The sequence below is a fragment of the Cibotium barometz genome, chromosome 10 (assembly GCF_041138505.1).
Source record: "Cibotium barometz isolate CiBa-2024 chromosome 10, ASM4113850v1, whole genome shotgun sequence".
NCBI lineage: Eukaryota > Viridiplantae > Streptophyta > Polypodiopsida > Cyatheales > Cibotiaceae > Cibotium > Cibotium barometz.
This window is the reverse complement of record NC_141055.1, coordinates 5559005-5575315: the sequence shown is the minus strand read 5'-3', so window position 1 is coordinate 5575315 and position 16311 is coordinate 5559005. Positions and strand designations below refer to the sequence as shown.

Genomic DNA, 16311 nt, shown 5'->3' with positions numbered 1-16311 from the left:
TTCACTGGACTCCGCGGAGAGCGCCACACTGGTGTTCCGAGACCACGCACAGACAGGCGCTCTCGTACTAACGCCTGGCTCTCCCGATCTCAGCACCTTTGGACCGAGGTTCGCCCATATAGCTTGGACAACCCGGCACCGAACGGGTGTAGGCCGAGCGGGACGAATCTTTTACCAGATTTAAACATATAATACTTTACTCAAATCTGAAAATCACTTACTTGTAGATGGTTGATATGAAACCAATACTTGTAGTATGATGAAGTCTTCCAGGTGATGCGAAGTCCCTTTGATGAAGACTCAATCGCCTCGTGGTGAACCACCAAGGCAAGTTCCACCGCAAGAAATAACAGCCACCTGTTGTGAACGAAGGAGAACCCACTTGGAGGAGAGGCCTGGCTGCAGTGGAGAGAAGATGGCCCACGTTTGCTTGCAAAAGAACAAGACAACGCAGCCAGTGGGTAAACAGCCGCCAGATAAAGGGTTTAGCCGCTTGTGGGAGGAAGGGCACCTGTATGCTGTACACAGGCGCCTGGCTGCAGTACAGTTGCTGCCTGTAGTACAGATGCGCAGCCACCTAGGAGGGAACAGAGATGCGACCTGAAGTGGGGCAGCCGCCTGTGAGGAAGGGCACCTGGCTGAAGTGTGTGCAGTTGGCTGGGAGAGTATAGGAGCCGCCAGCAGTCAGGTGTAGTCGCCTGTATGAGCAGCAGCCTGTAGGAGATGGCGTAGAGGAAGCAGCCGCCTCAAAGAAGCATGCGCAGCCTGTGTGTAGCACACCTGCAATCTGTGCTGACCGTCTATAGAGAGTTTGGCGCAGGCAGCAGCAGCATAAGCACCCCCAGCAGCAAGCGTAGCAAAACTCCAGCCGTCAGGAAGCTTACGAAGGGTGATGAAGCAACGCCAGGAAGAAGCGATGGGATTTTTACGCTTGAAGGGGTAAACCTTTTTAATAAAATTTAATGTGAAGGTACAACTCAAGATTTCCACGCTTGCATGAAAGGGGACTAGTGGGGGTTGGTGACCATGCCCACCCCCACACTCACTTAAAAGTGAGGCTCCCCACCTTGGCCCCTAAGTGGGTGCCCACTTTTAAATGAGTGTGAACCCCTAACCTTATAAAACAAAGGGGTTAGAATTAAATAACATTAAACAACATGTACCATATACTTACCACCTGTTCACATGCACTGAAACTCGTCAGAATACAGAGCAGACTTCACGACTCACTGGCAGGCGTCCCCGCTCAGTAAGTAATACGTCAAGCAGGCAAACACACGAATACATGTCATGCGAAAACAGTTTCAAACATGCAAAATATGTGTGCATGTGCAAAAAGTAACATGGACATATCTCCCGTTCATGGAACATGTACAAAATATCTGTCGGCACAGAACTGGCACGACATAAAACATAAAAACCTGGTCTTCCTATGGAGTGACAGTCCCATAGGTAAGACACAGTTCCAGGCACGAGTTTCCCTATGGTGTGACAGTCCCATAGGCAAAACACGGCACGAATACTGGCTCTTCCATGGCGTGACAGTCCCATGGATCGAGCACAGTCCAGGTCATACACGGGTGGCACTGATCTGGCTCCCGTCCATACGACACCATCCTGCTAACACACGGGTGGCACCAGTCTGGCTCCCGTCCATGTCAGCAAAATACTGGCCTCTTCACACGAGACACCGGCCTGGCCTCAAGTGAACGAGACGCAAAAACTAGGAATGGACCAAATGGTCGGCTCCGTTTGGGGATGATAAGCTGATGAAAACTCAAGCTTAGTACCCATATTATCAAATAGAGCCCTCCAAAATAGGCTTGTAGTCCTGGGATCTCTATCCCCAACAATGGATTTAGGCATACCATGATGCTTGAAAATATTAGCAAGAAAAAGCTTTACCATATGATCAGCTTTAATGGTTTTCTTGACGGGCAAGAAGTGAGCTTGCTTGCTAAACCTGTCCACAATAGTCCAAATAGCATCATTCCCATGCTGGGATCTAGGCAAATCCATAATAAAATCCATCGTGATACTTTCCCAAGGTTGCGAGGGAATAGGCAATGGCTGAAGCAAACCTGGAGGCTTTTGCCTATCAAATTTCACCTTTTGGCAAGTGATACATGCACGCACATAAGCCTCAATGTCTTTACGCATGCTTGGCCAAAAGAAATACCTCTCAATCATGCGAGTAGTAGGCATAATACCTCTATGACCAGCATAAGGTGGAGCGTGACATTCGTCCATAACGTTTGGACGCAAATCCTTCACCACACATAGGCAATTATCCTTCATGAGATAACCCTCGTTGATAACATAAGAGGCATGTGAATGACCAGCCATCAAATCAGTCCATATATGGCAAAAATCAGCATCCAAATGATACAAATCTCTCATAGCAGATAGATCTCCATGAGAGGCCACTGAGACTGCAGCAATATAAGGCCTCCTAGAAAGTGCATCGGCCACCACATTTTTCTTTCCTGGAGTATGCACAATCTGAAAATGAAACATGGAAAGAAAATTTGCCATTCTCATCTGCTTCTTTGAAAGCTTGGTTTGAGATAGAAAGTATCTCAAGCTTTGATGATCTGTCTTGACTACAAATTCAGCCCCAAGAAGGTAGTGTTTCCAAATCTTTAAGGCGTGAATTACAGCCAAGAGCTCTTTCTCATAGATATCCATATGAAGCTCGGCATCATGCAAACGACGGCTCTCGTATGCAACTGCATGCCCTTCTTGATTTAGGACAGCTCCTATGCAATCACCACAAGCATCACATTCAACCACGAATGACTTGTGCAAGTCAGGAACAATCAATACTGGACCACATATGATCGCATGCTTGAGCTGCAAGAAAGCATCCTGTTCCTTTGAAGTCCATTTGAAAGCAGTTTTCTTCTTCGTGAGATCATGTAGAGGAGTGGCAATCATAGCAAAATGCCTTATGAAACGCCTGTAGTATGAACATAATCCCAGAAAACTACGTACTTGATGTACGTTTTGCAATTCGGGCCAATTCCGAATAGTCTCTATCTTTGCAGGATCCATTGTAACCCCATCCTTGGATACAATATGTCCCAGATAATGAATCTCTGAAAGGAAAAACTCACTTTTCTTAGCATTGACGAAAAGTTTATGCTTCCGCAACTCTTCGAACACTGTGACCAAATGAGTTCTGTGTTCCTGCTCATTCTTGGAGAAAACCAAGATATCATCAAAGAAGACTCCTGTAAACTTGCGATGGGGTCGGAATATCCTATCCATCATACGATTAAAGGTAGCAGGAGCATTGGTGAGACCAAAAGGCATTACCAAGAATTCATATAATCCAAAAGCTGTCCTGAATGCAGTCTTATGGACATCTTGTGGCACCACGCGTATCTGGTGATAACCACTCTTCAAATCAAGTCTGCTAAAGCAAGCCGAACCATCAAGCTTATCCAAGATATCATCAATACGTGGAATTGGAAATCTGTTCTTGATGGTAAGCTTGTTCAAAGCTCTATAGTCCACACACATACGGAATGATCCGTCCTTCTTTTGAACAAGAAGCACAGGAGAGCAGTAAGGTGAGGAACTGGGCTGAACCAAACCTTTCTCTAAAAGCTCGTTAACCTGCTTCATAATTTCTTCTTGTTGTGCAGCACTCACTCGGTATGCGGGTTTGTTAGGAGGAGAACTACCTGGCACAAGATCTATGCGGTGATCTTCGGGCCTTTGGGGAGGTAATTCACCTGGCAACGAGTCAGCAAAACAGTCGTTGAATGCATTAAGAAAATTCAGCCTATCATTAGACATAGCATCCACACTTTGATGATTTGGCACAAGACTATCACGCACAAAAACCAAGTACGCTGAAAGACTCTTTTTCATTGCTTTATTAATTTGGATGTGTGATACAACTGGGATGGAATCCCCTTCTTTGCCAGCATCAATAAAGTGCATGCGGCCTTTATGCATAAAAGAAATCATATTGGACTTGTAGTCTTTGCGGGGCTCAAGCCTATGGTGCCACGGCTTGCCCAACAATACATCACATCCATTCAAAGGAGCAACTAGGAAATGCTCATTGTCAAGATAGCCCTGTATATGGATACGCAACTTCCCAATCAAAGGGGTAACCTGCACCTCTTTACCAATAAATGCAGCTTCGGCTTCAATCTGAGGTCCCATGTTTTTAACCTCAATTCCCAATGCAGCTGCCATTTGCATAGAGATGAAATTGTCAGTTGCACAATCATCAAACATGAATAATGCGGGCTGATCCTTGATTTGCCCCCAAGCCTTGCAAACCATACGCTCTTTTGCATCATGACCTGTATTACCTTGCACATCAGGAACTGCATGAACATTTGCTTTGGTGTGCTTGTCCTCGTGCTTTGGTTTGCGATCTGGGCATTGCCGAAACATGTGGTCTTTGCTACCACAAGAAAAGCATTTTCCATCCTTAGCATATTGCTCTCTTTGCTCCGGGGTTAGTCCAAATTTGTTCTTCCTTGGGCCCTGTTCTTTTGATGTGTTATTTTCAGCTTTACCACCCTTGTAAGGCTCCCGGAAGTTCTTTTTAGGTGGCTGTCCACCCTTTTGCTGATTTGGGACAGCCTTGTCCTTCCCCTTGGAACCTCCTTGATCTTGCTTGATCTTGAGTACCAATTGCTCTGTAGCAAGGGCAGACGCTGTGAGTTGTTGCAACGTATGTTTTGGGTGCAATTCAATACCCGATCTATATGCAGGTTGCAATCCAGAACGAAACTTCCTCTTTCTTTCCTCCTCTGAGATTAGCATGAAGGGAGTCACTTCCAGCAACACTTTCCAAAATTTGTTAACATACTGTTGCACATTCTCATTATCTTTTTGTTCCAGCCTGTCCCACTTTTGAGTGAGAGTTTGCTCCGCATTGGGTGGCAAGAACTGAGCATAAAATCTATCTTTGAATTCCTTCCAAGTAGAGATGGGATCCTTGGTGATCTTTTCGGTGATCCACCAATGGGCAGCAGTGCCTTTCAGAAACATGCTAGCATGGCGCACCTTCGACTTTTCTGTAAAGTCCTCATCGCTAAAAGCAATGTCGAACTGTGCCACAAACGCTAGCACCTTAGAAGCATCATGTTCACCATGAAAGACATCAAATTTGACAGATTTATCACCTGCTTTGAACTCCTTGAGCTTCCTGGCATGAGGCTCATGGTCCTCTCTTTTTCTTTTCCCCTTATCCAACGGGGTAGCCCTGTCTGCATGGGCTCCATGGGCCATCAAAGAAGCTTCATGGGGCACGGCGGCATGTGCTCCACGAACTCGAAGCTCAGATGCATGTGACTTACCTGCATATGGCATAGTGTCTCCATGAGACAACTCAGAAGGCAAAATTTTTCTGGAAGCAGACCTGTCACCATGAGATACATATCTTGCATGCATGTGACTTTCGTGCCCTCCATGAGCACTGGCATACATAAATCTGTCAGGCTTAGTGCCTTGGGGAGAGGATGCATGTCGAGAGGTGACAGTCACCTCTTCCTTTTGCATAAAAGATTTCAGCCTCTGGGATGCGGGATCTCCATGCTTTAAACGAGGTGGATTTCTGAAAATCAGCTCCCCGTCATCCCCCTCTTTGATATCTCCTTTGCGAAGGAGATAGGCAAGTGCCAACTCCCTTGGTTTCTTGCCCACTTCACGAGCCATTGATTCAAAGGTTACGTCAACCATAGCATCAGCCTTCCTGGCTTCAATAGCACTTTGCAGATGAGGATCTTCATGCAAAAACTTCAATTCTTGCTCTTGAGCCTGCAAAAGTTTTCTCATATGTTCCATTTCAGCTTTCATAGCATCAGGGTCTTGTTCAAGCATAACTGTCTTTCCTGGAGACAGTTGACCTTTGGATTCACTATCCATAACCCTTTCAAGGGGCTTGTGTCTACCACGCAGGGCATCAGACCCACGAGAGGCACTAGAGGGACCCCTCGAATTTGGTACTTCCAAAGGGTTGCCTTGGCTGTCCATTGTGTTCAAAGTTTGCTAAAAGCGGGATGTCCAGTACACAAGTTCGTTTCCCCACTAGGAAGAGGGAAACAACCTGGCTCTGATACCAATGAAACCGATCCCGTCAAGTGGGAAAGACTCCGTTGGACACCCACACGCTTAATAGCACAACTTTAAAACCACAAATTTGAAATGGACAACTTTAAAACAACTTGAATTTAAATGAACAGAAATGGAAAGTTGGACACCAGCACTGGGGCCGGAACGGGCCGACCCCCCCCTCAATATATGATATATTTATTGGGAGTATTTAATGAATACAATGCTCCATGGGTTCTGAGAACCAGATAATGTCCATGTACATATGAAAACAGTACCAAACAAGTAGCTCGAATTTCGATGTAGAAGCTCGAAGCAGATCGACCACTAGTGTGGTCCAATCGCTACGGTCCTGTGCTTTCACTGGACTCCGCGGAGAGCGCCACACTGGTGTTCCGAGACCACGCACAGACAGGCGCTCTCGTACTAACGCCTGGCTCTCCCTATCTCAGCACCTTTGGACCGAGGTTCGCCCATATAGCTTGGACAACCCGGCACCGAACGGGTGTAGGCCGAGCGGGACGAATCTTTTACCAGATTTAAACATATAATACTTTACTCAAATCTGAAAATCACTTACTTGTAGATGGTTGATATGAAACCAATACTTGTAGTATGATGAAGTCTTCCAGGTGATGCGAAGTCCCTTTGATGAAGACTCAATCGCCTCGTGGTGAACCACCAAGGCAAGTTCCACCGCAAGAAATAACAGCCACCTGTTGTGAACGAAGGAGAACCCACTTGGAGGAGAGGCCTGGCTGCAGTGGAGAGAAGATGGCCCACGTTTGCTTGCAAAAGAACAAGACAACGCAGCCAGTGGGTAAACAGCCGCCAGATAAAGGGTTTAGCCGCTTGTGGGAGGAAGGGCACCTGTATGCTGTACACAGGCGCCTGGCTGCAGTACAGTTGCTGCCTGTAGTACAGATGCGCAGCCACCTAGGAGGGAACAGAGATGCGACCTGAAGTGGGGCAGCCGCCTGTGAGGAAGGGCACCTGGCTGAAGTGTGTGCAGTCGGCTGGGAGAGTATAGGAGCCGCCAGCAGTCAGGTGTAGTCGCCTGTATGAGCAGCAGCCTGTAGGAGATGGCGTAGAGGAAGCAGCCGCCTCAAAGAAGCATGCGCAGCCTGTGTGTAGCACACCTGCAATCTGTGCTGACCGCCTGTAGAGAGTTTGGCGCAGGCAGCAGCAGCATAAGCACCCCCAGCAGCAAGCGTAGCAAAACTCCAGCCGTCAGGAAGCTTACGAAGGGTGATGAAGCAACGCCAAGAAGAAGCGATGGGATTTTTACGCTTGAAGGGGTAAACCTTTTTAATAAAATTTAATGTGAAGGTACAACTCAAGATTTCCACGCTTGCATGAAAGGGGACTAGTGGGGGTTGGTGACCATGCCCACCCCCACACTCACTTAAAAGTGAGGCTCCCCACCTTGGCCCCTAAGTGGGTGCCCAAAGGGGGTGCCCACTTTTAAATGAGTGTGAACCCCTAACCTTATAAAACAAAGGGGTTAGAATTAAATAACATTAAACAACATGTACCATATACTTACCACCTGTTCACATGCACTGAAACTCGTCAGAATACAGAGCAGACTTCACGATTCACTGGCAGGCGTCCCCGCTCAGTAAGTAACACGTCAAGCAGGCAAACACACGAATACATGTCATGCGAAAACAGTTTCAAACATGCAAAATATGTGTGCATGTGCAAAAAGTAACATGGACATATCTCCCGTTCATGGAACATGTACAAAATATCTGTCGGCACAGAACTGGCACGACATAAAACATAAAAACCTGGTCTTCCTATGGAGTGACAGTCCCATAGGTAAGACACAGTTCCAGGCACGAGTTTCCCTATGGTGTGACAGTCCCATAGGCAAAACACGGCACGAATACTGGCTCTTCCATGGCGTGACAGTCCCATGGATCGAGCACAGTCCAGGTCATACACGGGTGGCACTGATCTGGCTCCCGTCCATACGACACCATCCTGCTAACACACGGGTGGCACCAGTCTGGCTCCCGTCCATGTCAGCAAAATACTGGCCTCTTCACACGAGACACCGGCCTGGCCTCAAGTGAACGAGACGCAAAAACTAGGAATGGACCAAATGGTCGGCCAATTGGTGACACAGGCTGCAGCCAGGTGACTCAGCCAGGCGCCCCTTTCTTCCACACGAAGGCGGCTGCATACCTTCAGGCTGCGATGCCTTGTTCTCTTGTAGGCAGGCGTGGGCCATCCTTGTGTTCCTACATCTAGGCGGCTGGCGGCTATACTCTGCAAACTGGCAGCTGTTTCTCCATTTCCAGTGGACTGTTCAATCTATCCAAAGGCAACTCCTCCTACGCTTCCTCCTCCACAAGAAGGTGGTTGTGTCCTGCACAACAGGTGGTTGCACTTCCTTTTCATAGGCGGCATCTTCCTTCTTCAAGAGGTTACATCTGGTGTGGATTCTCGATAGTGGTGCTTCCAGGCACATGACTCCTTCCCGTTCCGGTTTACAGGATCTCTGCAGGCTTTCTGGTCATATTCTTACTGGGGATACGTCCACTATCCCAGTTCACAGTGGGCAGGATGGAGATAGTTCCCGATAGCAGAGGGGGGAAGCGTTTCTCCCAGGTGTTGTATGTTCCGGCACTTGGTTTTCATCTGTTGTCAGTGCATCAGGTTTGCAAGACTGGCGTACGGGTGGAGTTTGATGAGCATTTTGTTGCTCTCCGGGACAAAGCAACAGGCCAAGTGGTTTGGGAAGGTGGAGTGGAGAATGGAGTTTACAGGCTTTCAGCACTCTCTCTCCTAGGTCCTCAGGTTTGTGATGAGTGGCAGTCTGGTAATGGCTACTCAAGTGTGGATACGCTGCAGGTGCGGGCTTTCCGAGACCAGGTGGTGGATAGCTTGCCAGTAGATGGCAGCAGTTATTGGCAGGAACTTTCCAGTACTGAGGTTGGTAGTTCTTGTGTTCGTGAGTCAGAGAAAGCTGAACAGGTCAATTATGCTCTGATGTCTCGTAGTGTTCGGGACATAGAACTTCTAGTAGTTGAGGATGTTCTCTCCACGGGGACCTTTCGGAAAGCTAGGCAGGTGACGAGTGCTTACTTGCAGAAGGAGGTGGTTTCTCCAGGCTTTGTGGTTCTGGATTCAGAGGGGGTGGTTGATAGGTTTCATCAGGTTTCCAGGACTTGTTTGTGCACCGTAACAGGTGGTGATCCTTGTGAGCAGTGTGATGTCTCTGTGACTCAGAAGCTGTATGGTTCATTGATCTGGTTGATGGACACCAGATTGGACAGGAGCTTCCTGGTGAGGCGGTTAAGCTCATGGTTGCAGATGTCTCTTTGGGAGGCAGGATTGCGTTTCCTGTGGTTTCTGCGGCATGCGAAGGATCATGGACTCTTGTACACAGAAGGGGGATTGTTGGATGGAGTCCGACTCCGCGGTTGGAGTGACTCGGTTTGGGGAGGAGATCCGGACACGAGGGGATCTACTTATGGCCCAGGAGCAGTTTTACGGAGAGGAGGAGGTTACATTGCAGGTTTGGGCTTCCACTGGAGGAACCCATGGTCATCCCGAGGCACTTTGTTCGTGAACAGATCGTTGCTGATGACATCTTGCTAGAGTTCTGTTCGACGGAGGACAGTACGGTGGACCACTTCACGAAGTCGCTCTCAGGATTTGCTCAGGTGGCACCCCAGCTCCTAGTGGTTGGTTACACAGCCAGGAGCTGAGAGGGGGTGTTAGAAGTCATCTCCTGTCTAGATTTATACACTAGGGCCTTTGTTGTGGGTGTGCCCGCCCTTATGAGGTGTTTTCCTCTATTTTTTCCATTTTTTCTGAGGCTTGGGAGGGCTACCAGAGGGTGCCAAGAGCAGTACAGTGTTGGCCGACTGGGTGTTTATCAGTCGTGGGCACTCTTGCTGCTGGCCGACTGGTTTTGATCAGTTTTGGGCACCAGATTGCTGGCCGACTACCCTCTAGGGGGGTATATATAGGTCCTCAGCCCCCATACCTCATTTGTATCATTCCTCGGGATCTTCTTGTGTATATAGAGCAGAGTTGCACGCCTACATCTCTCTCTCTCTTGTGCTGTTTTTCTGCCTGCGTTTTTTGCTCGTGTTCCCAGATTTGGTCATCATCTCCGCTGCATATTCTGACAGGTTTCTATATTTTTTTTAGCATTTGGAATTTTTTTTTCTAAGGAAAAAAATTTTTGGGGAAAAAAAAACCTCATACCGTACGATATCGTACGAATTCGTACAGTATCGTACCGTACGAACCTGTTCGTACGCGTACGAGAAACAACTATGGGTCCATCTAGTGCCTCTCGTGGGTCTGATGCCTTGCGAGGAAGACACAAGCCCCTTGAAAGGGTAAATGATAGTGAATCAAAGGGTCAACTGTCTCCGGGAAAGAGAGTTATGCTTGAACAAGAGCCTGATGCAATGAGGGCTGAAATGGAACCTATGAGAAAACTTTTGCAGGCACAAGAGCAAGAGTTAAAATTTTTGCATGAAGGTCCCCATGTGCAAAGTGCCATTGAAGCTAGGAAAGCTGATGCAATGGTAGATGTAACTTTTGAGTCTATGGCACGGGAAGTGGGCAAGAAGCCAAGGGAGTTGGCACTTGCCTACCTCCTCCGCAAAGGTGATATCAAAGAGGGGGACGACGGAGAGCTGAAATTCAGAAATCCATCTCGTTTGAAGCATGGAGATCCCGCATCTCAAAGGCTGAAATCTTTTATGCAAAAGGAAGAGGTGACAGTCACCTCTCGTCATGCGTCTTCCCCACAAGGCACCAAGCCTGATAGATATATATATGCTAGTGCTCATGGAGAGCATAAAAGTCACATGCATGCAAGACATGTATCCCATGGTAAGGGTGACAGGTCTGCTGCTAGAAAAATTTTGCCTTCTGAGTTGTCTCATGGAGAGACACTGCCTTATGCAGGTAAGTCACATGCATCAGAGTTTCAAGTTCGTGGAGCACATGCCACCGTGCCTCATGAAACTTCTATGACGGCCCATGGAGCCCATGCAGATAGGGCTGCCCCGTTGGATAAGGGGAAAAGAAAAAGAGAAGACCGTGAGCCTCATGCCAGAAAGCTCAAAGAATTTAAAGCAGGTGATAAATCTGTCAAGTTTGATGTCTTTCATGGAGAACATGATGCTTCTAAAGTGTTAGCATTTGTGGCACAGTTCAACATTGCTTTTAGCGATGAGGACTTCACCGAAAAGTCAAAAGTACGCCATGCTAGCATGTTTTTGAAAGGGACTGCTGCTCATTGGTGGATCATTGAAAAGATCACCAAGGATCCCATTTGTACCTGGAAGGAATTTAAGGATAGATTCTATGCTCAGTTTTTGCCACCAAAAACTCTCACCCAAAAGTGGGACAGGCTGGAGCAAAGAGATCATGAAAGCGTGCAACAGTATGTAAACAAGTTCTGGAAAGTGTTGCTGGAAGTAACTCCCTTTATGCAAATCACTGAGGATGAAAGAAAGAGGAAGTTTCGTTCTGGACTGCAACCAGCATATCGTTCGGGCATTGAATTGCACCCGAAACATACTTTGCAACAGCTCACAGCTTCTGCTCTTGCTACAGAGCAATTGGTGCTCAAGATTAAACAGGATCAAGGAGGTTCAAAGGGGAAAGACAAGGCTGTCCCAAATCTGCAAAAGGGTGGACAGTCACCTAAAAAGAACTTCTGGGAGACCTACAAGGGTAGTAAAGCTGAAAATAACACATCTAAAGATCAGGGCCCAAGGAAGAACAAATTCGGCTTAACCCCGGAGCAAAGAGAGCAATATGCCAAGGATGGAAAATGCTTTTCTTGTGGTAGCAAAGACCACATGTTTCGACAATGCCCAGATCGCAAACCAAAGCACGAGGACAAGCAAACCAAGGCTAATGTACATGCAGTTCCTGATGTGCAAGGAAATACAAGTCATGATGCAAAAGAGCGAATGGTTTGCAAGGCTTGGGGGCAAATCAAGGATCAGCCCGCCTTATTCATGTTTGATGACTGTGCAACTGATAACTTCATCTCTATGCAAATGGGAGCTGCATTGGGTATTGAGGTTGAGAACATGGGACCTCAGATTGAAGCCGAAGCTGCATTTATTGGTAAAGAGGTGCAGATTACCCATTGATAGGGAAGTTACGCATCCATATCCAGGGCTACCTTGATAATGAACATTTCCTAGTTGCTCCACTAAATGGATGTAATGTATTGTTGGGCAAGCCGTGGCACCATAGGCTTGAGCCCCGCAAAGACTACAAGTCCAACATGATTTCTTTTATGCATAAAGCCCGCATGCATTTTATTGATGCTGGCAAAGAAGGGGATTCCATCCCACTTGTATCACACATCCAAATTAATAAAGCAATGAAAAAGAGTCTTTCTGCGTACTTGGTTTTTGTGCGTGATAGGCTTGTGCCAAATCATCAAAATGTGGATGCTATGTCTAATGATAGGCTGAATTTTCTTTATGCATTCAATGACTGTTTTGCTAATACTTTGCCAAGAGAATTACCTCCCCAAAGGCCCGAAGATCACCGCATAGATCTTGTGCCAGGTAGTTCTCCACCCAACAAACCCGCATACCGAGTGAGTTCTGCACAACAAGAAGAGATCATGAAGCAGGTAAACGAGCTTTTAGAGAAAGGTTTGGTTCAGCCCAGTTCCTCACCTTACTGCTCTCCTGTGCTTCTTGTTCAAAAGAAGGAGAAGGACGGATCATTCCGCATGTGTGTCGACTATAGAGCTTTGAACAAGCTTACCATCAAGAACAGATTCCCAATTCCGCGAATTGATGATATTTTGGATAAGCTTGATGGTTCGGCTTGTTTCAGCCGACTTGATTTGAAGAGTGGTTATCACCAAATAAGAGTGGTTCCACAAGATGTCCATAAAACTGCATTAAGGACAGCTTTCGGACTATATGAATTTTTGGTAATGCCTTTTGGTCTCACCAATGCTCCTGCTACGTTTAATCGTATGATGGATAGGATATTCCGACCCCATCGTAAATTTACAGGAGTATTCTTTGATGATATCTTGGTTTTCTCCAAGAATGAGCAGGAACACAGAACTCATTTGGTCACAGTGTTTGAAGAGTTGCGGAAGCATAAACTTTTCATTAATGCCAAGAAAAGTGAGTTTTTTCTTTCAGAGATTCATTATTTGGGTCATATTGTATCCAAAGATGGAGTTACAATGGATCCTGCAAAGATAGAGACCATTTGGAATTGGCCCGAATTGCAAAACGTACATCAAGTACGTAGTTTTCTGGGATTATGTTCATATTACAGGCGTTTCATAAGGCATTTTGCTATGATTGCCACTCCTCTACATGATCTCACAAAGAAGAAAATCACTTTCAAATGGACTTCAAAGGAACGGGATGCTTTCTTGCAGCTCAAGTATGCTATCATATGCGGACCCGTTCTGATTGTTCCTGACTTGCACAAGTCATTTGTAGTTGAATGTGATGCTTGTGGTGATTGTATAGGAGCTGTCCTAAATCAAGAAGGGCATGCAGTTGCATACGAGAGCCGTCGTTTGCATGATGCCAAGCTTCATATGGATATCTATGAGAAAGAGCTCTTGGCTGTAATTCATGCCTTAAAGATATGGAAACATTATCTTCTTGGGGCTGGATTTGTAGTCAAGACAAATCATCAAAGCTTGAGATAATTTTTTTCTCAAACAAAGCTTTCAGAGAAGCAGATGAGAATGGCAAATTTTCTTTCCATGTTTCATTTTCAGATTGTGCATACTCCAGGAAAGAAAAATGTGGTGGCCGATGCATTATCCAGGAGGCCTTATGTTGCTGCAGTCTCAGTGGCCTCTCATGGAGACTTATCTGCCATGCGAGATTTGTACCATTTGGATGCTGATTTTTGCCATATATGGACTGATTTGATGGCTGGTCATTCACATGCCTCTTATGTTATCAACGAGGGTTATCTTATGAAGGATAATTGTCTATGTGTGGTGAAGGATTTGCGTCCAACGGTTATGGATGAATGTCATGCTCCACCTTATGCTGGTCATAGAGGTATTATGCCTACTACTCGCATGATTCAGAGATATTTCTTTTGGCCAAACATGCGTAAAGACATTGAGGCTTATGTGAAGGCCTATGCACTGTTAGGGTTAGGGTTTGGGGATGCTGCAAGCACAGGCGTGGAGAGCAACAGAGAGAACACGACTGCTTGTATATTCAGATGATAAAATGTGAAGTACAATAGCCACATAATAAGTGACCTAAAGAGATGTGTTCACATGTCCGGCCATAAAATGTGCCGGGTGGACCAAAACACTTATAAACTGCTTATGAAACTAAGCTAAACTGGGGGAAAAAACCTCCACTAACTGAAGTAAAAAGTGCCCCAGTAATCTACTGATGATCACTAGCACTCCTCTGGGTGCATACACAGCATAAAACCCAACAAACCCCCCTGGAGTGATATGTGATCACTGTACATCATCCACCAAAAGAAAACAAATTCAAAGCAGTGCGGAATGCTTCGAATTTCGGACGTGGTAATGCCTTGGTGAAGATGTCTGCCACATTCTGATCTGTAGGACAGTAGATCAGACTGATATCTCCTGCCTGGAGTCTCTCCCGAACAAAATGATAGTGAATCTCAATGTGTTTCGTGCGAGCATGAAACACAGGATTCCTGGCCACAGCAATGGCACTCTGACTATCAGTATAGATAGGTGTAGGCTCCTCCACTGAAATATCCATATCAGTCATGAGACGACGCAGCCAAACACACTCAACAGTAGTAGTGTAGGCTGCTCTGTACTCTGCCTCACAAGATGAAGTGGCCACTGTGGTCTATTTCTTGCTTAGCCAAGTCACGCTAAAACAGTTTCAAGCACACAAACATGTGTGCAGGTGCAACTTTGCTATGGAAAATATCTTCTTTTCATTGAACTTGTAAAACACAAGCATTCTGGTCTGGCTCACAGGAAAGCACGAGGCCATTTCTCTTCAAGGTACCTATTTAACTTCTTCACCTTTATAGATGAACTCTTAGGGATGGGCTCAATGATAGCAATAAGCAATTTTTGAGCATGTGTGGTTGTATGCTTACAAGGGAATTCTTTGCATCCTGAGCAGTGTTCGGCTTGTCTTGACAAGGCTGGCAGCTATTTGGGAGTGTTGCTTAGTCCATAATGGGTCTGTATCTGTGCCTTGCAAGCCAAGAAGCTGGGGATAAAGGGTGCTATGTGCCACATGATCTAAGCGTTGGGTTTTCCTGCACCGATATTTTTTAATGGTTAATTTGGCCACTGCTGTGTCCTCGATCGACCTCATTGGAAGAGAAAAATGGTTGGACTCTTGTGCAAAACCTTCATTATGGGATAAGCCCAGTAAACCTTGTGAAGTGCAGGGTCCAGGTGAGGATTATCTGCCCGAAAGTGTGATTTCAATGAGTTCTCCCTTTTGGAGAGTTCGTGTTCATTTGGCCCTATCTTGCTGCAGTGTAAGGTGAATCTGATGTGACCAATAAGTTGGGACTCTTTCTCGGGCCTCTACGTCCTTCGTTGGCACCCATCTTACTGTGGAGTTATGCTGCCCTCCCTTCTGTGATGCATAATAAGGTGTTTTACATGAGTATGTTCTTTTCCGTACTGGACTGCTAGAGTTGCCTTCATGTATTTGTTTTGTTTATCTAAGAATATATATCTTGTAAAGGTGTCTTTTAAGTCTGTCTCAGAGAAGAGCACGTGTTTTACTTCAACACTACACCTGGGAATAGAATGAGATCAATATTTTTTCGTGTCTTCCAACACATTGTTGACTATTAAAATGGGTACCTGAAGTTACCAGATCTGTGGCTGCAAGCAGGAATTGAGGCTGGCACAGTGGCAGGGTTCCCCCTTGGTGCAGGTGGGCAGTCAATGACACATGCACAACTTGAACCAGGGTATTCAATGGTGGGTATGATTATGATCTATTAATGAAAAATGATGGTAAAAGAGGAAGCTTCATTGAAACTCACCATTTTTCTTATGGAGCTGCATAAGTTTTCCTTTTGAAAATTTTGATTTCCCAGGGGTGTGTAGCATATCCGTACGTCGACCCTTATTCCTGTGGACTCATTGCTGCGTATGGAGGCCAAGCTATGGTGGGATGAGCAACTTGACTATATTTTTGGTCAATCTTCATTATTGTATTGAACGATGGGCATGCATATATGGATGCCGTATATATTAAT

General features: G+C 46.1%; 1 protein-coding gene across 4 annotated transcripts in view; it reads left to right on the top strand.

Moving 5' to 3' along the window:
* The window catches only part of LOC147634470 (nuclear transcription factor Y subunit A-1-like), a 43840-nt gene that overhangs the window by 26503 nt on the left and 1026 nt on the right, over positions 1-16311 (top strand). Inside the window, exons 2-5 of one of the 4 annotated variants that reach the window (XM_086803555.1) lie at positions 15210-15490; positions 15576-15707; positions 15942-16030; positions 16150-16221. In XM_086803555.1, coding sequence (XP_086659681.1) covers positions 15683-15707; positions 15942-16030; positions 16150-16221 — 186 coding nt within the window. In that variant the 5' untranslated portion in view covers positions 15210-15490; positions 15576-15682. Of the gene's footprint in view, positions 1-15209; positions 15708-15923; positions 16031-16149; positions 16222-16311 lie in introns of all 4 variants that reach the window. The other 3 variants (XM_086803556.1, XM_086803554.1, XM_086803553.1) reach the window with 3 other exon arrangements.